The following is a 27,253-nucleotide window of genomic DNA, read 5'->3' as shown; positions in this document are numbered from 1 at the left end:
TATTCATATTTTCGTGCACGGTCCAAACGTGAACGCACTTGCTCAGGGACTCACCAATTGACCCCCATTTATCCCTGCTCCAGGACGTACGTACAGAGTGAACATTAGAGGAAAAACAGGCAGCATGAGTGGTGCTGGCCTCTTCCGGGACGCTGACTGGTGGAGACAGGTTTGCCTTAGTCGAATCCGCGCAGTGCCCATGCTTTATAATGAATTCCCCCAGCTGCTAGAGCACGCCCTTCCCAAGATGGCGGCCAAGCAAGCAGTGTCCCTCCAATATTCCAGTGTGTGCATGGGGCAGAGTGCAAGTAAGCAGTCCGATTTAAGTCAGTGTTAAAACAATCAATTTCCCAAAACAATGTTAAATGTAAAAAAGAATAGCAGCAGCAGATTTGTGTTAAAAACGAAGGAAAGAACAAAGCTAAAATGCAAGTCAAATTCAGAACAAGAGCGAGTGGCAAGAAATGCTGATTTGCGCATAACAAACATTCGAGCCCAGGGAGACAGCAACTAACTTCCCTTCTCACCTAGGCAAGTTGCATAGCCATTTGTCTCCTGCTGCCTTAGAACCTTTTTCTGAGGGATCTGATTGTTAAAGTACAGGGTAATAGTGCAAAATGTCTTTGAATGCAGGGCTTTTGAAGAAACAAGCCCTCACCTGCACCATAGACTCTGTTGCCTTATTATGTTGTGCCACCACCCTTCTTGGTTGTCCGAGGTCAGCTGCACAATGGTATTGAAACAGTTTTTCAGGCTGCAGGGCTTTGAGATACCCATGCGCCCCCTGAGGCACAATGTAGCACAGAGGCACAGGGAGGTATCCACTCCATGTGACTTCTCCTCTCTGTTTCACCTCATGGAGAAATCTTCTTAGAGTGTATCCTTAGGTTGATAACTTCCCTGCTGTCCCCTTCTTGCAAGAGATCACACTTGTAGCTCATGGCAATAAACTTCATTGACGGTACTAGTGAGTAAAACAACAGGGTTTGACCCTTGTATGGGTTGTCCCAAACAAATTACTGTGATGGATCTCCACCAGATATGCATCTTGGGGTCAGAGCAGGATTTCTGAACCTGCGTCGACTGTGCCCAGATGAACCCAAAGGCTGCTTGTGAACGCAAGGCAGAGCTCTGTCACAAAACACCACAAGACTCTGTGCCATGACAGCTCGAAGTCGAAAGGGTGGTCCTGTTCCTGTGGCAGGCATAGTTGTAGTTGAAGTCTTAAGGAAGCAGGAATCTTCGCCTTCCTCAATTATCAATCTCCAGAGAAGGCGCAAGAACATCAATTTTGCTCCTGAATCCCTGAGCGGCCTAAATGCCTTACGACTTTCCAGGTCCATTGCCAATGTCGCAGCAAATTGAGGCCCTTAGGGAGGTTTTGCTACATATTTGCAGCACGCATCTGGTTCCCTCTAATGCAGCTTTGGATTCCAAGGATCCACAAGTGCTCATTTAGACTTCTGTTGGCACGTTCGCCCTAGCATGGTCTGTGCCTCTCAAACCCACCTTGTGTTCCGCAAAAGCTTTAGAATTGACTTTGGTTCCTGTGCCACACACTTCACTTTTTCCTTTGACGTCGGCAGTGCTAGCACTGGAAAAGAATCCACAACCTGATCTCTGACTTGAGCTGAACAAGTTTCAGTTAAGGCCACTCGCTAAGCCTATCTGGGCACAGCCTTTTGGCAATCCTTCTGAATCTGACACATTGCCTTAACCACTCAGTCATGCACAGACGCTACATCAAATTTTTGGTTCAGATTAAGACTAACAGCAGAATTTTGGAGATGATGGGGACATACGATAAGGACAATCGGTACGAAGACTCCAGGATGTCAGTAGTCTGGATACTTCACCAGATACAGGGTTAGTCCCTCTCTTTAGTCCTGCTACAGAGGAGAATGCATATTTTGCTATAGTGATCAGAATGGCTGCCGAGGTCTTTCACCGTTACCACCCGACTCTGAAGGGTAAAACGAGCATCCTTAGAGGTTTTTCAGCCTGGCAGAGGCGCCTACTCAACTTCCCTTGCCCTTCAGCGAGGGCAGGAGAGGTTTGCCAGGAGTTTGGTATATCAACGTAGCCAGAATCCACATAGAAGGCACCACTGACCTTTTGAGGTTGGGCTGTGGCTCCCAGAGGCAATTCACAGGACATATGGGACAATGCACAGTTTAGTCCCTGACCCTTTGGTAACCACAACTTCAAAACCTCTGTAATATATCCTTGCTGGCGCACACCCGCTCTGCAGGAGGCAAGATCAGTCTTTTCCTCCAGGTTTGGGAAGACATTAGTTCCAACAAATGGGCACTCTAATGTATAAAACAGGCCTATTGCCACCCATTTCTTTCTAACCCTCTACACCTTTCACCCCCATCAGGGTGGCTGACAAAGAAACATGTCTGTTTACAGCCAAAAGTGCAGGCCCTTTTAGCCAGCGAACTTTAGATAGGGTGCCGGCTGCCGAAGCGTTTAACTGAGTTTTACTCCAATGCTGGCCACCCCACCCACTTCCTTGTTTCGATGAAGGAACAAGGTCTTTGTCCTATTTTAAATCTGCGCTCTCTCAACGCCTTTTTGCAGATTGAACATGGGCTAGCAAAAGCATCTTAAATATATCAGTCTACTTTGAATCATGAAGATTGGTTGGTAGTGTTGGGGATGGGCGTGCAGGACACTTATGGGAGAGGATGTAGCCTAACGGCTAGGACAGTCGCCCTCCAATCTAGGGAACCGGGTTCGAGTCTCAGTAATGACACTCCACATCCTGTGATTCTGGGCAAATCACTTAATTGTAATTGCATTTATATACTGCTTGCTACCCCTGATGGGGCGTCAAACCGCTTTTACAGCGAGTAGCACGCTTCTCCGGAACCCAAGAAGGATTAGTGTTGAATTAGTATAGTGAAATATGAAAGTAATTTGAGTGGTGGATAGGTTAGTCAGTTGTTTAGATTCAGAAGGATAGCAGAGGGAAAAAGGTTTGCATTTATATAGCGCTTGTTACCCCTGATGGTGTGTTGAAGCCCTTTCTTGGTGAGTAGCACGCTACTTCTGAACCCATAAGGATTAGTGGTGAATTAGTATAGTGAAATATTAAAGTAATTTGAGTGGTGGATATTAATCAGTTATTTGGATTGAGAAGGATAGCTGAGGGCTAAAGGAGGGAAAAAGATTTGCATTTCTATAGCGCTTGTTACCCCTGTAGGGGTGTTGAATCGCTTTTTCGGCGAGTAGCACGATTCTCCAGAACCCATAAAGGATTAGTGGTGAATTAGTATGGTGAAATATGAAAGTAATTTGAGTGGTGGAAGATATGTTAATCAGTTATTTGAATTGAGAAGGATAGTGGAGGGATAGATGAGGAGAAAAGGGTCGTTTTTAGGTCTCGCCTGTCGATGCGCATGCGCATCGAGCAAGGCGAGAGTATTGCGAGTTATCCACTCTTTATCCACACTGCAAGGAATCGTGGCGATTCCTTGCAGTGCCCGTGACTTTTAAGGTCAATGCGCATGCGCATGAAGCTTATGCGCATGCGCATTGACCTTAAAAGTCACGGGCGCGTGCATGTCCGTCTTTGTTTACCCGCTCCGCCCCCTCCCGCCGTGTCGCCTTGCCTACTCTCTTCCACAGCCTCCCCCAGCTCCGCCCCCTCACTACTTGATTGCACGGCCGCTAGGCCGTGCCTCCCCTACTCTCCTCCCCCCTCCTCCTCTCCTCTCCTGCCTGCCTGGGGTAATATCAGCACGAAGCCAGAGAGCAGGTCTGTCGGGACTGGGTGCCCGTCTCCGAGCTGCAACCAGGCCGCTCACCCCCCACCCCCATTACCCGACGGCGTAGGCACCAATCTCTCCACACTTCCGTGCCTCAGCCTGAAAGCGCCATCCCGACGACATTTATTTAAAATGAAAATGACGGTTAATTTTTATATATTCGTACCCGATGTGGGCCCAGCTCTAGGTACACAAAGTTAATGCCCCAATTCAAGTGCGCCTCTCCACCCTACTACAGTAGGAAGATCACATTACTTCCTGTCATTAGGGGGCACCAAGTTCTCAATTCGGGTAAGAAAATAGAACCTCAGCTCGACTTGGAAGTTAACCATGACTATTCGCGATCATGCAATAAATTGAGGCCCGGAATGGAGCCACCGTGCTTATACCCGCTGGATTTCGTCACCCTCACATGCTCACTCTTGCTTGCCCTGGGATGGGGTATGAGGGTCGGGCTCACCTCGATTGAAAGTCTCCGGCGTCGCGAGGCATATCTGAGCTCACTCAGTCCGTCTTGGGAGCGGCGATCTTGAGTTGTTGCCGGGGGCGCCTCACTCCCTCGTCGGACTCATCCCTCCGTTTCATGGGGCCGTCGCTCCAACTTCAACAATCCACTATATTTTAAAATGGTGTCCTGAATGCGCTGCCCTTGGACGCCCCTCCGTCCAGTGCCAGATTGGAAGTGAGACCGGTTTCAGATTTGGAGCCGCCCCCCCCCCCCAGGCCAAGTGCAGATCTGGTGTGAACTGGATTAAAACGGTAGGCCCAGGAGCCGCCTCTCCCCTCAGGAAGTGCGCTCCCTGGGTGCCCTTGTGTGGGAGATGAAAGAGACGGGAGGGGGGCAATTCAGAGGTTCACTTCCAAAGCTAAACTGATTAGAAGTATTGTGCGAGGGCCTGAGACCTGCAGGGGGTCTGTGTGCAGCCCAGCCCCCTATCCCGGCTCACCCCAGTTCACACCCGGGGCTATGGAGATACCAGTGTGTCCCAGCCCCCTCTCACACCTATCGGTGCATACAGTGTCTCGGAGCATTTGAGTTAGAGCTTTTAGAAATGTTTATGGCTTTTTTTTTAAATTCTTTAGCATTGGCTACAGGAAACAAAAATGCTAAAGATTTACACAAAAACCCATAAACAATTCTAAAAGCACTAACTCTAATGCTGCGAGACCTATTGCATTTCCAATGCTTGTTATATATTGCTTGCCACCACATATGAGGTGTTGAAGCGCTTTTTTCAGCGAGTAGCACGCTACTCTGAACGCATAAAGGATTCGTGGTGAATTAGTATAGTGGGATATGAAATTTGATAATTGGATATGTTTGTTATTCTGACTGAAAATGATAGTGGCGGGATAAAAGAAAGAAGGATTTAGAATGTTTGGGGGGGGAACGTCATAGCAGTAGTGGGAGGCTTAGGATGAGAAAAAAGGGATGTTGAGGGGAAGAGTTTAGAAAGGCTGGTTTGGGGGATCAATATAGTAAAAAAGGTGTCCGAAGGTGCAAGGAGGGGTAGAGTCTAGAAAGGGATATTTTGAGGGTCATAGTAGTGGTGTGGGGTTTGAGATGAATGAGTGTGGATGTAGAGGATATATTGATAGAGGTATATGGTGAAAAATAGGGTAGTGCATTGGAAAGAGTAGTAGAAAGAGGTTTGAGATGAGTCAGAGTTGAGGTAGAAGATATATTTAAAGAGGTATAGGGTGAGAAATAGGGTAGTGCATTGGATATGCTGAATTAGATGAAAGTAATTAATATTCAATTTTCAATTCAATAATCTTTATTTCGTTGCAATTGCATCATAAAAGATATACAAAATACATAATAGACATGACCACATTATTATCGACAGATGTACAAAAAATATACAGTCAAGAAAAGTGCTGGTGCATAACCAAATAATTATCGTAACCCTACACAGATAAATCGTGAGTTGGGGCTTGAAACACACTTCAATAAATATAGTTAAAAAATTGTAAAAATATTTACAATGTTAAAAAAATGCATTAAATTGAATTATAACAGCCAGTTAACAATTCTCGCTAGATACGCTTAAAATGGCAGAGACAGTTTTTGTCTGATGAATTTTACAGCCAAGAGAAATCTGCTGATGCCTAACACAATTACTTGACTAGTGTCCGTAATTAATATTCTACCAGCTTCCTTATGCGAAGTTGATCCGATATTACGGCACAATGGCACTATCCATTTCCTTCTTGTTTCTATATAGCATGAACAAAAAAATTGTATGTGAAAAATGTCTTCTCTTGCATTATTTGTGCATAAAGTGCATTTATCGTTGCTAATTTTCCCCCATTTTGTCTCGGTTTACCGAGTTCTTAGTATGCCATACCTATATTTTAGATTCAAGGTTTTCGCCAATGGTGGCCGAATCTCATCAAGAAACATTTCAAACTGGGCCACATTTTTTACCATTAAAAATTTTTCAGTTATGGGGCCATGCGCTCCAACGTATACTGCGTCATGGCTCACAAGGGCCCAAAAAGAAAGTTTGACTATTTTCTTTGAGGACACGGTCAAAGATTCTGGCTGGCTCCAAAAATGGGATAGACCCAATTTTGTTAACCATGTTTTTTTTTTTGAAAACTTTTTATTGAATTTAAAGAACAAGAAAACAGAGAAACAAAAGAAAACAAGGCAGTACGGTACAAGCGTGTCACCATGTGGTGCGCGGGGGGGGTACAAATGGAAAGCAGACATTATTGCATTCAAAACATACTGTGGGATGGGGGGAAGAGAAGGAGAACAGAAGCAAACAATACATCTATATTTCTGCGGAGGAAACATCAGGTTGAGAGGAAGACAGGTCGGTAGCAAATTCCGAAATGGGGGGGTACATATATCTCCACGGTATGCGTTCCACTGAGTCCAAATTTTCCCCCACTTGCCAGGTCTGCCTCGGGAGACATACACAGTCTTTTCACGAAACATGGACCAGTCCATGTTCTGTTGCCATGCCAGAATCGTAGGAGGCCTCTGCGCGCCCCAAAGCTGGGCAATGTCACGCTTGGCCACCATGTTACCCAACGTCACCCATCGAAGCTGCGCTTGGGTACAATCATTCGGTTCCCAGACATTCAACAAGCATCTCCGCGCTTCAGGCATCAACCGCACACCTGTGACCTCACTCATTACATCATGCACGCGAGCCCAATAGCGCAGTACAACAGAGCATTCCCAAATGATATGTAGGAACGTGGCCACCATACCGCAACCACGTCTGCACAATCCATCCGCCGAGAATCCCATGCGCACCAGACGCGGACCAGTCACATATACCCTATGAAGAATTTTGAGCTGGACAAATCGAAGGCGTGCCGGAATAGCTACCTCCTTAGGAGAAGAGAGCGTAGCCTGCCAATCCTCATCATCCAGCTCCAGGCCATCACTAGTCCACAACTCTCGAAGGCTATCCAATAGATCAGTCCTGGTATTGATTAACTTTTTATAAATGAGCGAGATCGTGCTATCAGGGACATGCCCATCCAGTATCCGATCTTCAAGCGGGGACGCTTCTGGAACGGCCGAGCCCAGGGGAAAAACAGACAGGACCGCGTGTCGGACCTGCGCATATCTAAAGGATTCCCGATCATTCAGTCCATATTCAACTTTCATTTCCTCAAACGACTTGACCCTACCCTTGATCCACACATCATCAACCTTGCTGATCCCAATTATGTCCCACCGATCGAACCCCTTCGACTGCCAGAGGGAGCCAAGTTTATCCGAAGCATAAAGCGGCGTGGCACGGGTCAGCTTATCAGCCCATCCTGTAGCAGCTGTGGCCCGATGCCACACCTGCACGACTGTTTTAGTGGGCCCCGTAAGCGACCCGACGGTCGACTTCGCGTATAGAGCCCTGTTGTAGTCACCACCGGGCAACAACCATTTATCCATTGCAAAGGCCGGGTTTGGCGAAGGAATGTAGGTGCCATGGTTGATGGCCCCCAGCTGAGAGGCCCAATAATAGCGACGGATGTCAGGGAGAGCGATGCCACCATAGTACCACGGGAGCGTAAGCCTCGAAAGGGCAAAGCGACAACGGCCTCCTCATAGCAATTGCCGCTGGAGGCTTTCAATCTCCCGAAAATAGCCAGCCTGTACAACATCAAGCGTGTTTTGAAGCGCATAGAGAAATCGGGGGAGCGACATCATCTTAAACAACGCTGCTCGTCCCAGAGGAGAGAGAGGAAGCCTACTCCACGTTCCAACATCTGCACGGAGGTGCTGGAGAGGGGGCAGCAGATTGCGTTCATATCGAAGCACGGGGTCCAGGGTAATAAAGATCCCCAGATACCTAAAACCTTCCAGTGCCACCGAGATGGGACAGCCACGTGGCAGAAGTGGAGCATCACCAGAAAGAACATAAATACAGGATTTTGACCAATTGATAACTAGACCGGAATTTTTACGAAAAGAAGTCAAAACGTCAAAAAGGACGATTAACGACTTACGAGGTGACGTAAGGTACAAAAGTATATCGTCTGCATACAGAGATATTCGATCCTCAAATTCCGGGGACCATCTAATGCCCTTCAAGGACGGTTCCCATCTCAACCAAGCCGCCAGTGGCTCCAGAGCAAGGGCAAACAATAGCGGGGACAGAGGACAACCCTGGCGTGTCCCCCTACCAAGAGCAAAGGGGGTCGAGTCACGCCCATTCACCACCACCCGGGCTGTTAACCATGTTTTGACATGTTTAAACCAAGAAATCTTATTACCTGTATCTAATTTCAAAACTTCAACCAGTCCATTTTTATATTCAATTAACTCAGGGGTAATCCACAACCTGACCCATAACAATAACGGTCTTAATATTGCATGTAGATCAGTGCGTCGTATGTTCATATCGAGGAGTAGGGGTAGTAATGGAGTGTTAGGAACCTTTAGTAATCCCCTTATGAACTTGTTCTCCAAGATTTCGAAAGTCTTTCTACACACTGGTCCCCAGAGTTCTGCCCCGTACAAAACTGCTGACTGGACCTTGCATCTAAAGAGCTCTAATGCTGGGGTAACTGCCTTATTTGCACATTTATTATGTCTTTTCAGAATCGGAAGACAATTTTGTTTGAACACAATTTTTGATTTTTCTAATTGGGGTCTCCAATTTAATGATGAATCTAATAGTACCCCCAAATAAGTAAAACTTTGTTCATAATCAAGCTTTTCTCCATTCAGCGTTAGGTTTTTTTTGAAACTTTTATGAGGATTAAGAGCCATATATTTAGTCTTTTTTATATTAATTTCTAACCCTTTTGTGATACAATACTGCTGGAACCTATCTAATAGGATCTGTAGGCCCCGTGGGGTTTGTCAAATGAGAATCGTGTCATCCGCAAAGAGGAGGGACGGTACTCGTTCCCCCCCCAGGCGAGGTGAATCGTTGTCACAATTCTCCATATAAACTGCAATATCGTTGACAAAAAGGGAAAAGTGTGGGCGCCAGCACGCACCCTTGGCGCACTCCTCTCTTGATAGGGATTGGATCTGTGAGTTCACCATTTGGGCCCCATCTTACCCTAGCATAGTTATTCTGGTGTAACCCAATCACTAGTTTCAATAGGTCACCTGGGAACCCCTGCTTTTTCAGTGATTTCCACAGTAAATCACGAGGAATAAGGTCAAATGCTGCTCGTAGATCTACAAAGGTAACATATAAATTACCTCTGCGGATGATGACATATTTCCAATACAGGCAGCATAGCCTTAATACCTGATCGATGGTCCCTGTCTTTTCCCTGAACCCTGCCTGATACTTAGATAAAACCAAGTTTTCCTCCAGCCATGTATTTACGCGGTTTAGGATGTGCCTGGCATACATTTTCTGTGTTATATCTAAAAGACTGATGGGGCGATAGTTCGCTGGCTCATCTCTATCCCCCTTTTTAAAAATAGTGATAATTTCTGCCCCGTCCCATGTATCAGGGATATGGTCACCAGCTGCAATGACATTAAACAAATGATTTAAGTAAGGTGCCCAGATATCAGTATTATGCTTATAAAGATCACCAGGGATCTTATCCAGACCAGGGGCCTTCCCTTGCTTAACAGAAGCAATTGCTGTTTCAGTCTCTTGTATATCAAAGACTACCAATGGGTATTCCTCATTCTCTACCTGGGTTTGTATTTGATTTGGGTTTTCTGGGAGCTTTTCCTCTATAATTTGGGCTGCATATAATGATGTAAAGTGATCAACCCATATGGCTTCGTTTAAGAAAACCTCCCTCGAACCTTTATCTGGTTTGTTCCCTTTGGCTACTAGCTCCCAGAACTGCCTGTGATCTTTTGTTTTTGCAGCTAATAACATACTGGACCATAAATCCTCATCCCAGGATGCTTTGGCTGCAGCTATTATCTTATTGTAGCTTTTCCTTTTTGCTTTAAGTTCTACAGAGCCTTTACTTTTTACTGCATTAATCAGGTCGGTTTTGGCAGCTCGGCATTCCCTGTTAAACCAGGGTTTGCCTACAGGTTTTGCATTCACCAACCCGCTCCCTTTCCTAGGTTTTTTAGTGATAAGGTCCAACAGTTTTTTACAAAAGGATTTATGCAGTCCAATGAATTCACCAGGAGTACATTCATCCACGTTATAAGATTCGAATATATTCACAAATGTGTAATAAATGTTAGCCAACAGATCTTCTCTTTCAAGAATGTATGCCCATTTGACGGCCCTTCGATTATTGCTTAATACGACATTGTCGCAAATTAACGGGGCTACTGGGCTAAGTATACCCTCAGTAACACCTTGTTCATTCAGCATACTAGACAAAAAACTCATTTCCAACGGAAAGTGATCGCTCTCAAAGCGTTCTCTAACCTTTAAGTCATTTGTACATGGCCACAAATTAAAAGAAACAGAAACATAATCTATCTTGCTCCTACAATTCCCCGTACTAAAGGTAAATGCTTTCGGGGAGTCTGATGGCATGCGCCCATTGCAAGCCCTTAAACCATGGCCTGTGAGCAGCCTTGTGATCTGTAGTGCTAATGTGGTCCCAGGAACAGTTCCATTATTCAGTACTGGTATCCCATTAGCAACATCCTCATCCTCGTACAATTTAACCATCCCCACAATTGGCTCAAAATTGCAATTCAGATCACCACATAAAATGATACTTACATCTTGATCTAGAGTGTCCATAAACATTTCCAATTTCTCAATACATGGTGATTCCCTATTGGCGGGACATGGTCTGTTGTACACATCTATGAGGTTTATCACCCTCTTATCTCTTGTTGTTAGTTTCAGTCCAAGTATATCTAAGGAATCGGTATTTAACATTTTTACCCCCACATCAATGGTTGTACTGATCCATATTACCAACCCTCCTGAGGCTCGCCCTCTTACTGAAGGGACGGCCGCCACTTGGTAGGTTCTATATCCTATTCTATGGACTGGTCCGTGGCCCAGGTTTCCTGTAGCACACAGATATCAAATGTGTTCATATAGATGTTCCAATCAGGGTCACACATTTTTGTACCAACTCCAGCGATATTCCACGAAACTAATGTTATCAATGGGGGGTCCCTCTTTTAAACAATGGGTACTAGGTTTAATAATGGGGAGTAGATTTTCGTCAACGATAGTACAGATATTCACGTACCTATCCACTAATAACTCGCTATTTTCACTATCTCCTTTCTTCAAATCACATGGCCTCATGGTTTCTTCGTGCCCATTCCCTACCAAGTTATTGCTATTGCAGACTTTTTCGCAGCCAATATCCTGGTGATTAAGTGGTATATTGACCCCCCCACTCTACTACACTAAGTTTGGGAATTACATAATGTAATGAAGATACCTCAGGTGTGATGGTCGATGGGAATTACCTGTAGTCAATCGACAGACTCAAGACAATCAAACTGGTTATGGGAGAAGAAATCATGAAGATGATGTGTTTGTCCTAACCAACCTCCTCCTTGGTGCCTCCTGCCACGGTGTCTTACCATGGTCCACCCATCAGTCCTAGAGTGAAAGTAACCGGGTGGGTAAAAGTATGTTAGTTTGAATGGTTGTATGGTGGTGGCTGGGTCTGGGTTGGGATACTTCCAATTACAGATGTAATTAACTATTCTTGGATTGTCAAAATTAATAACTATGCTATCACCTTCTATGTCTTTCGCCAAGTAGCCCACCCAGGGTGTTCTCCTGATGCTTAGAATGTTACCCATCAGGCCAGGGGGTAACTTTAATATTTAGCCATTGAGTCACCCTTTTCCAGAGGAAAGTTGAGCTTTCCAACTCCTGTTTGCCTAACTCTGGAACTCCAGTCAGGATTACCACAAATGGACAGACCTCCGGGGGAAGGTTAAATACATCCTTTGTCTGGTCTTTACTTGGTCTATTTCCATTTACCACCCCCTTACTACCTATTGCTGTGCTTGGTGCACTTTGCTTTTGTGGTTTATTAGTGGATACCTCTCTAGATGTCATGGGGTCCCCCACATTTGATTTAGGTGTTACTTTTTCATTAGGCACTAGTATTACATCTGGGGTTTTTGCAGACATAGCTTTTGGCAATGTTAGTTGCGGATTAGTACTAGACTTCTTCTGTGGGTTGTCTAATATCCCCTTTATGTCCCTTTCTATACGTTTTAAAAATATCTCTACTTTACTCAATCTCTCCTCTAGTGGGCGTAGTAGGTGCCTTAGTGCTTCAAGTATGACAGTAGAAGCAGAATCCCCCCCTTCTGCGCCAATCCCTGCTGGCAGCAATCCCCCTGGAACCTGTACCAGGGGCCCATGGTCTGCTATATCCTTATTTTTACCAACAGCCGCTATGTCCAAACTAGTATTAGGTGATGCGGGCTGTTTAGGACCCTTCTTCCTCTTACCACCAATATTAGTGGTAGGCCCTTGCTTATTTTTTGGAATTGCCCCTGCGTTCACCCCTTTCTGCTGCCTAGTGTTGTATACTTTAGCTGACTCAATGGGTACCGGTGCAGTACGAGCATTAGGTAAATTATTAGGTGATTGCAATATAGATTCTGAGACATTTAGAGAACTACCCTCAGAGACATTCAGTGTATCATTATTAGTATTTGTATCCACAAATGATTTCATTACTTAGGGAACCATTAGTCTCTCCTGCTATTTTAATTCTGTCTTTGGGAGCAGGTGTTTGAACATGTGCCATTGGTCCAAGGGAAGATCTCCTCACGATGGCCAATGGCCGATGGCCAATTCCTGCGAAACCCTCCTTTCCATAATATTTATACTTTCATCCACCACGCAGTTCATTCTTTTAATAAATTGATCCAGAGCTCCCGTAAAAGCAACAGTGACGCTCTTCCCTTTACTTTCCTTTGGAGGCATTATGCCAATGGTAGTGGGGTTTGTAAGAGCCGGTAAACAAGTTAAAAACTAATTAAATTGAAAAAGTACTCACGAAATAAAGTAAACTAAAGACAAGGGGGGTTGCCCGCCCAACCACTGCTGTCCACTGAGGGCCACAGAGGGCCCGCCCTTTGCCCGCCCTTTGCCCGGGCTTAGCCCCGGGGCGCTCCCGCGCGCGACTCGCGGGGCGATAGGGGTGTCAGCCTTTTGAGGAGCCGCCTCCTGGCACTTAGGTTTACTTGCAGTTTGAGTGGTGTTCCCCCACTGGGCTCCCGGGGAGTCAGCCTTTTGAGGAGTCGCCTCCTGGCGCTCCGAGCGTGTCACGGGCGCGCCGCCCCTGGTGCTTCTGGGGCTTGTAGTGCCTGGTGCCGAGTTGGGATGTCTCTCGGCACTTCACCTGTGCCCGTCGGTCCTGCAGGTTCCCTCACGGCGCTGCGGTAGGTTTACTTGCAGTTTAAGTGGTGTTCCCCCACTGGGCTCCCGGGGAGTCAGCCTTTTGAGGAGCCGCCTCCTGGCGCTCTGAGCGCGTCACGGGCGCGCCGCCCCTGGTGCTTCTGGGGCTTGTAGTGCCTGGTGCCGAGTTGGGATGTCTCTCGGCACTTCCCCTGTGCCCGTCGGTCCTGCCGTTTCCCTCACGGCGCTGCGGTAGGTTTACTTGCAGTTTGAGTGGTGTTCCCCCACTGGGCTCCCGGGGAGTCAGCCTTTTGAGGAGTCGCCTCCTGGCGCTCCGAGCGTGTCACGGGCGCGCCGCCCCTGGTGCTTCTGGGGCTTGTAGTGCCTGGTGCCGAGTTGGGATGTCTCTCGGCACTTCCCCTGTGCCCGTCGGTCCTGCCGTTTCCCTCACGGCGCTGCGGTAGGTTTACTTGCAGTGTTTATAATTAATATATAGATCCATAGGTGCATGGAAAGTTTATAGATGAATAAAGGAGGTATATGTAGATTAAAGATATTGATAGATGTATAGGGTGAGAAATAGGCTAATGCATTGAATATGCATTTTTTTGAGGGAAGGAAAGTAATAAAAACATAAATCCAAGTACATGGAAGGTATAGAGATGCATAAAGGAAGTAAGTATAAGTAGATTAAAGATGTATTAGTTAAACTCTGGTTTTCAAGAGTTGTACTTAAAAATGTAGTTACTAATTTTTTTTAAACATCTCCCCGTATCTAACAAAAATTTATGTGTTCTCGTGTAATGCAACTGATGCTCAGGTAAAGCGCTCGGATAACCGATTTCGGGTCAAGTTCACGCCATATAAAACTTCAGGGGGGGTGATTTGATATTCTTGTCCTTTAGGCCCACAGATGTTATCTGCAGTTCACCATAGGCCAGGAGCATTTTCAGTTTATGGTGCTCCCTTATGACACTCAACAAGTACAAGTTAGTGCTTACACTCCAGAGAAAGTTCAATGTTGGGAGCAATTTTGGATACAGACCTATGCAAATCTCTTCCATCCAGAGAACCAGTGACTCATTTAACCAACTTAATACAGAAACTTCAGAAAGAAACCAGTTTATGTGAGAGCTATTGGCTTTGGCAATGTCTTTTAACCATGGTTTAGAGCACCATGACTGCTGTGCATCATGGCTAAAAGTTATTTAAAAAAGGGCTATACGTGTTTTGTAACCTTCTTGTGTAATAGCAGTTTTAAAAAAAAATAACTTTTAGCCATGCTGCTTTACAACATGGCTAAAAGACATTGGTAAAGCTAATAACTCTCCAATAGATGGACCTATTGACTTTGGCAAAGCTTGTTAATACTGCAAACACTTGTGCTTCCAAATTCGTGAAAACACACCCACACAGGCAGCAGCAGCCAAGTAAGGAAAACAAATGTAAGTGCCATGTATTAATTCATATCCCACAACAGAATTTCTGTAGCTAAGGTGATGTGGTAGGTACAAATACTTTGCTTTGTGATGACAATATATACCTCCCTTGACGTCTGGGAAGTGCAACTACAGGATTGGCAATAATACTAATAATAATAATAAATCCGGTTTTGTAAAGCGCAAACTATTCACCCTTACAGGTCTCAAGGGGCTGGGGGCCAGCGTGGAAACTAAGTAAGCTATAGAGTCATATGGAGCTGAGCTGTCGCCGGAGCCGGAGATCGAACCGTGAGCCCTGTGCTCCGAAGTCAGCTGTCCTGGCCGCTGCACCATGGTAACCGGACGAAACTCCCTTTAAATCAATTTCTCAGAGATGAGTGCCATCCCTCTAGGTTTGCAGTCTTTCCTGTCCAGAATAAAAAAAATATTTTGTATTGATCTACAGGCTCAGTACAGCTTCAACGTACTTTGCAAACAATCAGAGGCACTCTATCTCTTACTCAATCCAAAAAAGCTCAAACTATATAGGATTTGGCACTATACTCTGTTAGAAGCCGAGCAATTTCCTGGAATAGACAATACATGGACAGACTCTTTAACCCCTTCGACGCTCATGACGAGCTGGGCTCGTCATGAGGTAGCCTCCTCGCATGCTCATGACGAGCCCAGCTCGTCATGAATAATGGGTTTTTGCATATTCCAGCACAGCAGGGGAAAATGTGCCGCCACGATGCGGTTAAACAGAATATAAAAGGAATGCCAAGAGTCGCAATATCATCAATCTCAACAAACCAAGATCTGACTCTGGGGCAAGCCGAATTTGGACCCATTTCCAACAAATCTAAACAAAAAATGCTACTGTTATTCCAGCAGGTGTTACCTACTAGGGTCGTGAGAAGGATATTTCAATAGCTTAACTTAAAGAAGACCTTAAATTTTTCTCTTTGAAACTGGCTCTTCTATTTGCTTTAACCTCCACAAGAAGAGTAGGAGAAATTCAGGCTTTTATAGTAAAAGAACCTAATCTACAAATTTGACAGTAATCATTTTAGCAACTATTCCATGCTTCATACCTAAAGTGCCATCAGATTTTCACTTGAAAAAGCCTGTAATGCTTTAGTCTTTCTTAACAAACTCCAGTACTGCAGCAGAAATAATTCTTAATATTCTGGATGTCATAAGTTGCTTAAAGTTTACTTAGAACGAGCCAATTTTGGAAAATGTGGTCAATTGTTCATAGTGTATGGTCCACCTAGGAAAGGACAATCTCTTTTGAAACAGAGTATAGCTTGCTGGGAGTCTGCCATGACAAGGTTCGCAATCCTTTGCGAGGAAGAGTTTTAGCATATTCAGCAAAAAGTGTCTCTACATCAAGGGCTTAGTTCACTGGAGTGTTGATAGCAGACCTCTGTCCTGCAACATGTATAAAACAGACATACGTTTACTCAAACCTATTGCCTAGACTCTATGGCACAGAGGAATGCTGCAGTTGGTCACACCATTCTATGCCAGCTGTTTCAATATAGGTGAGCCTTCTTGTCAATTACCCTCTGTTCACAAATAATTGTATTATATCAATGACTGCTTTTCATTCAAGCATGTGAATCTATGAAAGATCCTATTCTGGAGATTAAACACGTTAATTACCTATAACTGTGGTTCTCCAGAATTGTTATCTTTTATTGGTTCATATGTGACCCACCTTCCTCCCTGTTAGTGGGTGTCACCTACTGGTAATATTCCTTCACACTAGTGCTTTATGAAATCTAAAGTAAGGTGCTGTCTCAGGGTTTAGTCTTCAATCTGACTGTGTCTGATTGGTTGAAGTTTGGTTCTTTTTAGGTCTCACCTGGCGTTAGCAGCGCGCATGCGCTGCTCTTGCCATGTGAGGGCCTTTTGGAATCAATACATTTTTGGAAGGAACTTGAAGCCTGCCCCTCTTTCCCATTGGCTTGCGTCATCGTTTATGGTAAACGGTGGCGTGTGATTGGATATCTGGCTTTTTTGTTACTGCCCTTTCCATTTTTCGGACGGCCCATCTGGACACTCCGACAACATCTTGGTTTTACGTGACAAAGTTGCAATCTCTTCACTACACAGATGGGGCTGCATTCCCAGTTCTCCACTCCATTATTCAGACCCTCCAGCATTTCGCGATTTCGCGATTTGCAAAATAATCGCGAAATCAGCAGAAGAGCGCGATGGCCGCGATATTGAACATTTTGGCCGCAAAAAATGGACTCCGGCAGGCAGCAAAAAAGATGGTGACATCTTATTGGCTGTACGCGCGCACGTCACTCCGTGGCACTGTACAGCCGTAACAGCCTGATAACTTCTGTTGCACGCCTTTATTGCATTAAGGGATTTATATCCATGCGCTTTGGAAGATGAGGTGAGTCTCCGAGAATTTCGTTGAAAGCCAGGCAGTGTTTGAATTTCAGCTCGAGAAAGTGCTCTTTCATCTTTCTCGGGCATTTTCTTCTGTTCCTACGGCAGCCTCAGGAAGGAAGGGGCGGGAGACGCGGGGGGGGATTGGGGAGGATTGTTGGTCAGTGGTCCGTGGAGCCCTATGTCCTCCCACATCCAAGCTTGCTGAAGGAAAACCGTGACTTCAGCAAGCGGCTCTTAACTCTCCATTCGTTGCCTTGTGAAATGGATCCAAAAAAGGAAAGAAACATTTTGTTGATCTTTCCCTGGCATATTCTGTTCGAGCTGCAGACTCGGGACAACAGGGGTAAATAAATAAGATACAATACAATACATGGAAAATAACTGCATCCAACTAGACAAAGTGTTTGCAAAGTGACCAGAATGTTTTCTGTCACATGCAAAGACATTAGCGCCACTTTACAGATTGGGCCAGTTAATAGTGCTGTCTCTTTCCCGAACCAGCATTGTTGTCGGAACAGAGGGTGAGGAGATGTCTCCATGGCATGGGGTGTCTCCAACATCTCCATGGCATGGGGTGTCTCCAACATCTCCATGGTCCGGAGTGTCTCTGACGTCTTCATGGTCAGGGGCGTCCCTGGGGTCTATTTGTGCTTGACTGAGCTTATACTCCTGGAATGTTACCACAAAGGAGAATATAGCAAAAAAACTCGAAGTTTATAATGCCTATTGCATAGTTAAATACTCTGCTAAATCAGTTTGCGTAGATTTAAGGCTGAAAATGAATGATTAAGAGTAAAATAGTGCCGCAATAATGCCGTTAAATGTTCATTTTTGTGCCGCTAAATTTACATTTTTGTGCCGCTAAATTTGCAAATCTATGCCGCTATATCCTGGGGGGTCTGATTATTTCAGTTTAAGGAGCATACGGTGCATCGCTCCTATCCAGCTTGTTCCACAGTGAACGCAGTACATTTGAGAAAGGGCCAGTGTGTGTCATACTCAGTTTGTAGATGAGGTGTTAATGCGCCGCTATTTCTGGAGACTGCGTCGCCCCCTGTGGTCTCCCTGTCACTCCGCTTGGGAGGTGTCACATCCCCATGTTGCTGTTAGTTAAAAATACAGCACAGGGAGTTGCATGTGCCGCAGAGCTATTTAAAGCTTCCTCAGAAATGAATGCTCTGGTTGTGTGTCCACCAGGCATGTCTGCCATGGCAGGGGGTGGGGGTTGGGGTAGCGAGAGCTCAGCTCCCAGAGCCTCCGGCGGGAGGAGGGGACTGTCCCAGAAGTCCCTCCCTCCCAAAGCTGTATCAACTTATTCTGTGCGGAGGGAGAGGGTGACCGAAGCCACTTACACGTAGATGCCCAGATGAAAGCGTCATAAAGCTGGGCGTGGCTTCCATTGATGCCGCATGTGCAGTGCCACCAGTGCCCTCCGGGTCCAACTGTACCCTGGATATTGCTATGATTCACAGTTCAGGCAGCGACCACTGACGGGGGTATAATTTCCTCCCTTGCACTCGGGCCCATGACACACTGGCTATGCACGCCACTGTCAGAAAGTTGAGGTTGTGGCATACGGCTTTAGTAGGCCAGGGTTCCAGGTCCGAGTCCAGCAACTTTCTGCTAGGCACTCATGGATCCGCTCCAGCATTCCTCAGTTTGACTGACCGTTATAAACACTGCCACAACTAGGGTGCAGTGTGCGCCTCAACATCCTAGAACCTGGTGCCATTTTACCTGCTGCACTGTTGATAGCTTTGACCCGCTGCTGCCCGCCCCCACGTCTTAACACAAGCGTGTGAAGTTAAGTCGTGTTTAAACAGTCCGGGGCTGTTTCCATTCACTGCAATCTTCTTAGCAGTGTGTAGCAGGAATTTACTGAAAACTGTATCCAGTTACAGTGGTGCAATCGTATCCTGTCACAACAACCTTAAATACCAGCTCTACCGATGTGTTTGCGGTTTGTGCGCTTGGTTGCATGTTTAGACAGGTGTGTTTTTTGTGCCTGTAGCTCATTGGGTTATTGTGTAGTGTGGAGGTTGTTTTTGTGGGTCTGGTGGGTGTTTATGAAATCATTTTTGCCTCGCTGATCCTCTGTTGTGCATTCATTGATGGGGCAATGGGTGCATAAGAGGGAAATTCATAACGCCTTATTGAAAAGCGACAGAAGGAACCCCAAGAGCGCACAGCGGGTCCTAGGGAAGCCCCCCTCGTCCTATGAAAGAGTTGGAGCGTGGGACACCCAGACAGCCAGCCTCCACTTGCGCTGCCTCAAGCCCAGGCTGCCAGTACTCTCCTCCAGTTCTGATGATAGCCATGTGAGAGAAATCACAGATAGTTCATAAAGGAAGTAACAGCGTCTCACCCATTCTGCTCTGCCTGTCAATGAGCCCAGACAGTGACTGCCTTTAATTAATGAGCACTACCAAAACCAATAGGCTTCACTTTTCAAATAACACAGATTCTTATGAATGGCGAATTTTATGTGTGAGGCTGAACAGGACAACAGGTGGATGGATGGATGGATGGATGGATGGATGGATGTCTGCCTGAGTAGATGTATGAATGAATGGGTGTCTCATCCCATCGATGAGTGATTACCTGAGTGAATAGACAAGTAAATGAGTACATACATGGGTGAGAGCATGGATTCAACAAGCATTGAAAATGCAATAGGTCTCGCCTTTGACTAAGTTAAAGCCATTTGCTTTGCTAATGGTATTGTATTCTAGCTTTGCATTATTTAGTGTATATTTGTGATATGTTATGGTTGTATGTAGTTAGAATTGTTTTGTTAGTTGTGTAGTAGTTTAAATTTTGTATAGTGAGTATTACAATAGCATGAGGCAGACGAAAGGGGCGAGGGGAAAGCAAATATATGCACATATCACAAATGTACACTAAATAATGCAAAGCTAGAATACAATACCATTAGCAAAGCAAATGGCTTTAACTTAATCAAAGGCGAGACCTATTGCATTTTCAATTCTTGTTTAATAATGTGAATGATTTGTCACAGGTTCAGTGCTATGTTTTAAATGAATGAGTAGGTCCATTTTAAAACTCCACACCTACCCAAGCCGGCATCGTGGCACTACAATGAGTAGTCGGAGGCACAATGAGAGTATGTGAGCATTGGTTAAGCAGATCTAAAGAGCCAGGCTTTCAACTGTTATTTGAAGCAAATTTTATTGCTAATTCCACTTAAAGCAAACAGAAAATCATTCCAAAGTTTTGCTGCCAAGAGGACACTTTTTCTCACCTGCTTGAGCCTAGGAATTAAGTCATGCATTTGACTATTTGAAATCCCTGATTGGACAATGTTTTACACGTTCACTCATATATCTGGGACCCATATCATGAAAAGCCCGATATGTAAGAACGAGATATTTAAATTGAAGTATTTTGCTCACCGGAAGCCAGTGTATGGATCGGAGATGTGGTGCTACGACGATGATGTGGTATTTTAAAAAGCAGCCTGGCTGCATCATTTTGAAACAGATGAAGCCACCTAACCAAACACTAATGAAGAGAGTTAGAATAGATCCACTCTGGATGCAACCAGAGCATGTACGACTGTCTATCGCATTGAGACAGGCAAGATGTCCAAAGATCTCTTTCAGGAATGTAGCAAAGAAAAACAGGTGCCAGCAGTGGTCAATGTATGGGGGGGGGGGGTAGAAGGACAACCTGGTGTTAGAATGGAAAGATTTTATTCAGCCCAGGGCCGGCCCATTGACCCAAGCACTTTCAAATTGTGTAAGCCAGATGGAGTGCAACACTGTAGAATGATGTGGATAAATCTAACCGCACCAGAGCAGTAGCGTGACCTTGATCCAAGCTGAACTAAATACATTTGGTAACTTCGAGCAGTGTCTATTCTTTACTGTGAGTCGGACGAAAACTGGCCTGGGAACAATGGCAAAGCTTGTGTTCCAGATCAGTGCTTCCCAAACGTTTTAGAACCACAACCCACTTTATAGTACGGCAAACTTTCTCAACTCACTGAGCTTTAATGGCAATGAGGCAAGCAATTGTTTTAATATAACTACAGCATTGTGTGGTAATGCATTGCTGTTTGCAGACAGTACACTTTTTTTATTATTGAAATGATCACTAAATGTGCACAGTCATACAGTTTTATGGATATAACTATCTTGTTCACAAATGATAATGTGTGGAAATAGTTTTAGTGAAACTGTATTTTGTGTGTCACCAAGTAAAGAGTCTTGATTCGTTCTGATACTACTAAAATCTTTGTTTCCATCACCCTTCAAAATTGCAAAAAACAAAATATGCTCCATTTTACTTTACTATCTTCTGAATGTGTGCATTTCATTTAGAGGTATTTACATTTGGTTTGTTTTACAAATAATTACATCCTTCAGCTTTCCTTCCACACTTCATGTAACCCAGTAGGAGCCATATAATTTCCTTTACTTTTCTTTCTCTGAATGCAAAGTGACAGGACGTTGTAAACATCAGTGTTTGTGTTAAAACAAATAAGCATCTGAAGACATGGCATGGCATTTGACCTTTGTATTTAAAGCAGCAGCAAATGTCATATGTTAGATGTGGGGTCTCCATTTATCAGTGGTTTTCATCCTGTCCAAGTAAGGACCCTCACTCTAGTCAGGGCAAGGAGGTCACACAGCTAAGATAACCCCTGCTCAATCCCTTGGTAGCTTGGTGCAAGCAGTCAGGCTTATTTCAGAGGCAATGTGTAAAGTATTTGTACCCAAACACAGTGTAACACAGTGAAATCATTGCAAAAGGAATCCACACCAGTTTAGAAAAATAGCCAATATTTATCTGAATTAAACAAGAACAAAATGACAACAATCCAACATACACAAGTCAAAATATCACTTTTAAGAGATTAATCAAGTTTTAGTCCAAAGAAATCAATGAATGTGTTTTTTTTAGCACAAAGTTCCTTGGATGCGTCAAAAATCGAAGACACAGTGTGAGGCACAGGGGAGTTGAGGTGTTGGAAAGCAAAGCAATGTGTCTGTTCCTTACTACACTGGGGAGGTGATGCTTCGGTTCCTTATTGGCAGGTAAGGTGATGTTGGTTCCTTACTGTAGGCAGGGGAGGTGAAGAATCAGTATTTTGCTGGCAGAGAAGGTGATACATCAGTTTCCGGACATGTGGCCTGGGTTCCTTACTGTGGTGCGGTGTTAATGAAGAAACAGTGTCGAGGAACAATGGTTCGAGAATCCAGACAGGCTGCGGCGATGAAGGTGCTGCCTCTAATTCACAGCCGCGAAGCAAGCGCTGCATCGATTCCTGCGCTATGATGCAGGTGCTGTGCCGGAGTGGGTGTCACAGATGTTGGTGACACAATGCTTGGGACTCACACTGCGGCGATTTGTCTGATGCGCTGCCATGCTGGGGTCTGCAGAGGAAGCGATTGTCAGTGCGTCGAGTGGGAACCATGCTCCGGTGCAGACATCAACAATGCATCAATCTTTTGCAACAGTGTGTCAAGAAAACAGGTGCTGGGAGTCGATGTGTGGATCTTCTCCTTAAGATAGCCTGGTTACACTTTCAAGGGCCCAGAACTGAATTTGGCACCACGTGGCAAGTTAGGACTCTCAGCAGGAGAGCCCAGGCACTGCCAAGTGAAGTCTTTGATCTCCCTGAGACTTCCTAACAGGAGGATAGCGCACACAAGCCCTTGGAGAACCTTGGAAGCAGGATATAGAAAGCAAAGTCCAGTCCTTTAACTCCCCATCAGAAGCAGCGGGCCAACACAACAAAGCAACAGGCAGAGATCAGTCCCTCCAACAGCATCCAGCTCTTCTTCCTGGCAAATGACCTCAGTCCAGGAGTGTTCTGCTTTTGGGGTGTCCGAGGTCAAATACTTATACTCATTTCTGCCTTTTAAGTAGACAAACTTTAAAGAGAAGTCTTTGTAGTGCACACGACCCTGCCTTTCCCTGTCCTGGCTCCAGACACTTCAGGGGGTTGGAGACAGCTTTGTGCGAGGACAGGCACAGCCCTATTCAGGTGTCAGTGACAACTCCTCCCACCACTCTAGCTCAGCAAGGCCCATCAACCTTGTGATGGGCCATCAGGATATGCAAGGCACACCGCAGCTCCCTTTGTGTGACTGTATTGAGTGTATTCACTCAAGCCCAACTGTCAGCCAATCCAGACGTGCATTCTACAGACAGGCAGAGGCAAAGAATGGTTAAGCAAGAAAATGCCCACTCTCTAAAAGTGCCATTTTCAAACATGCAATTTAAAAAACAGCTTTGCCAAAAGATGTGTTTTTAAATTGTGAGTTCAAAGACCCCAAACTCCAAATCTCTATCTGCTGGAAAATTACACTTAAAAGATATTTGAAGGCAATCCCCATGTTACCCTATGGAAAGTCCTTGCAATAGTGAAAAACGAAATTAGCAGTATTTCACTATTAGGACATGTAAAACACACCTGCACATGTCCTACCTTTTAAATACACTGCACCTTGCACATGTGGTTGCCTTGGGCCCACCTTGGTGGTGACTTATATATAGTAAAAGGGCAGGTTTGGGCCTGGTAAGTGGGTACACTTGCTGGGTTGTAATGGCAAACTATACACACAACGCAGGGCTACTCATGAGGGTAGCACAATCAGTGCTGAAGGCCCGCTAGTAGCATTTGATTTACAGGTCCTGGGCACACCTGGTGCACTTTACTAAGGCCTTACTAGTAAATCAGATGTGTCAATCATGGATAAACCAATCACCAATACCTTTTACACAGGAACACTTGCACTTTAGCACTGGTCAGCAGTGGTAAAGTGCCCCGAGTCCTAAAACCAGCAAAAACTAAATGCAGCACACAGTCAAAAACAGAACGTCAGAAGCAAAAAGACAGGTGAAATCACACCAAAAGATGCCAGGTCTAACATGATATAATAAATACCGAATTTAAATGCATCTTTATTTCCTGGACTTTGGTGGCCCACCAAAAATTGGCTCAGGTCCCAACAATGGAACGCGACCCACAGTTTGGGAAACACTGTTCTAGGTAGACAGCTAATAGTTTACCAACATTTTGAGCCTCTATGCTTCTATTTGTAACCAAGATATCGCACTATAGTACGAAAGGATGTTAGAATCCACTTTTTAGCAGTGGTACAACATAGGTATGCTTCCAGCAGTCAGGGCAAGTCACGGTCTTCAGTGATTGATTAAACCATGTGTTAAGCTTCAGATTGATGACTTGCAGTGCCTTCTTAAGCACTTGTGGGCCCCCCCAGTTCAAACATGGAGCCGGATCTTCACTTTAGGAAAGCATGTGCCAAGTTCTCCAACCAGATGTTTAATGGAAAGAGCTGCGGCCCATTAACCGCATCAATGCGGCGGCTTTTCCTGCTGTACGCGGTAATTTTGAAATTACCGCGTTACATGACGAACTCAGCTCGTCATGAGCGCACGGCAGGTTATGCTCATCACGAGCTGAGCTCGTCATCAGCCCCGAAGGGGTTAAGAGAAGCAGCTGGCTCAGTAGCAGGCAAAGTGTCTATACTACCTGGAGGAGCTAAAAACAAAATCTGAGTACATTTTCTCTCTTGTCAATAAAAACAAATCGGACGCAAGCATTCACAAAGGTCTAAGGAGGGCAGTAACGGCAGGACTACACACCCAAGGGTTTAAGTAAGATTTAACAGTTGTGAAGATTTCCTTAGGGCCATTAGGGACCTCATTAATTTTCTGCATACAAAAGTCTCCTTATGTCTTCTTGATAAGTTTGATACTTTAACTCTCCCTTGTTGAAGGATTTGTCCGAAAGGATGTAATTCCATCTCCGTATTCTTTCCAGTGCTTTACACTTGCTTGTTTCTTCCCTCAAGGCCTGTGAGAACCATGGCCCTGGTGTGTAGCGGCAACCTGAAACTTTTACTTTAGGGGGCTAAGATATTAACAGCCGATATGAGCCAATTATTAACACTGATTGACATTATCCTGAAAAGAGCCCTCCAATGAGGGGAAGGAAGACTAAAACGATAATGGGACTGTTCACCAATCTTGCTCCAAGCCTAAAGTTTAGGTTTAAAATCAAAGTGTTGCAGGGGCTGGTTGTTGCCATCTTTAAAATGAAAAAGCACAGGAAAATGATCTGCCCATGTAATCGGGAGAGACATGGCAATTATAATACATGGCTTATTCTAAAATATCAAATTGAGTGTGTGTCCTGTTGTGAGAGTCGGAGAAGTGACCAATAGATTTAAATTCAAAGCAAGGAAAACACCAGTCAATGCTCGGGTCTATGTTTTGTTTGGGACATAGCTATGGAGGTTAAAATCCAATAAAATGTAGTAAAATTAGAAAACTGAGTGCAGTAGGGGGCAATTATATCTGTAAGAGTTGATGAACTCCATGTAGTGACCAGGAGAGAGATATATCGGTGCCCCCGAGAGAGCGATATAACCGTAGTTTAATGGTTAAACAGCTCCTTCTGCTGCGTTTAGTTGATTTAAATAGGTTGCATTGCACTCTAAAGATGTCTATTATGCTAATTCCACCTCCTTTACGATCCTGTCGATCAAAATGGGAAATCGGGTAACCGCGAGGTATAGCATTCGCAATATCAGGGAGTGAAGTTCAGTCATTCAGGTTTCTGTAAGGAGAATGATATCCAGGTGATAGAAGGGCAAATAAATCTATACCATTCTTAGGTAAAGATCTAACATTCACAAGGCAATTGTAAAATGTCTGCAGTCCACCCTCCCCCACTATCTTGAGGAACAATATGTTTGGGTGTGCACAACAATATCATGCTTACAGGCCGGGCACATAACTATTAAAGAGTAGCACAGTCAAAGCTATGAAGTCACTTCACTTCCCTATAAATTCAATGTGTAACTGCAAATTTCATCTTTCTGTGAAACCCCCAGTTTGATGACTGGGATGGTCCAAACATGTGAGTCTATGAAAGGTACCAATTGTGGAGAACTACAGTTCCAGGTAAGTAACTTTTTTTTCTTCCAGAGCAATTGGCCTTACTGCTTGAGAGAGCTCAGTGAGCTGCACCTGGTATGGACAGCTAGTATAACCAGCATTTGGATTTCTATTCACAGAACTCACATGCAGGACCTAAAAGATGTTACAAACAATGTACATTACGAGAACTACAGAAGCAGAAAACTGGCAGCTGTGACATGCAATGGAGTAGATAACAACAAAAATAAAGGCCAGCTCACAAAGTAGGTATTGATGTGCTGTGCATATGCAGTTTTTAATCTTCCTATTACTGGTAATGCATTCGCTAGAAAAGCAATGATTCTTCATAAAGTCAAATCCGTTTATCTCCGCATATAGTCCTGTGCTGATTGCTATGAAGATAGAAATCTAATTTTGCTAACAAGAATTACAAAAAAAAGCGACTGTGTGACCTGATTTACTTTGTAATTTGAAAATAACTACTCGACTAATAGGTTCAGAGATACTTGTTCCGGCTACCTTGAAAGGGAATTGTTTTTTCAATAAACTAATTTTGGCACTGGTGACAAACTGCCTTCCTGGTGGTGGAAATATTGGGAGATGGGGGGAAGCAATTGCTCTGCAAAATATCACTACAATGCCCCTGTCACCGTGCTGTTTGGAACGGTGGCAGGAAACAGCAAAAGCATGTTTGTTGCACGTTTCATGCTTGCCTATATTTCTATCCTGCCGTCCATCACAAACAATATCCCTGGATCTCCACATGCCCACAAACCTTTGTCTATCTGTCCGTCCTCAAGTGTGTGTGTGTGTGTGTGTGTATGTGTATACGTTTCGGACACCTGTCTCTCCATCACTTCCAGTCTGGACTCCATTACCACAGTGATTTTCTTACCTCTATCCAGTTTTCTCAGAATTGTCAGTGAAACCGCCACCATTTCCCTCTGCCCTTCCACAA

At 44.8% G+C, this 27,253-nt stretch overlaps 1 protein-coding gene across 2 annotated transcripts in view; it reads left to right on the top strand.

The window, feature by feature from the left end:
• Positions 1–27,253, top strand: part of SEPTIN7 (septin 7) — a 525,571-nt gene that overhangs the window by 432,163 nt on the left and 66,155 nt on the right. For both annotated transcript variants that reach the window (XM_078688225.1, XM_078688224.1), the window contains exon 10: positions 26,433–26,558. In XM_078688225.1, the coding sequence (XP_078544351.1) occupies positions 26,433–26,558 (126 nt within the window). The remainder of the gene's footprint in view (positions 1–26,432; positions 26,559–27,253) is intronic.

This window comes from Lissotriton helveticus, chromosome 4_1 (genome assembly GCF_964261635.1).
Source record: "Lissotriton helveticus chromosome 4_1, aLisHel1.1, whole genome shotgun sequence".
NCBI classification, from domain to species: domain Eukaryota; kingdom Metazoa; phylum Chordata; class Amphibia; order Caudata; family Salamandridae; genus Lissotriton; species Lissotriton helveticus.
Note: the sequence above shows the minus strand (reverse complement) of the source record. Positions and strands in the feature narration are given on the sequence as shown.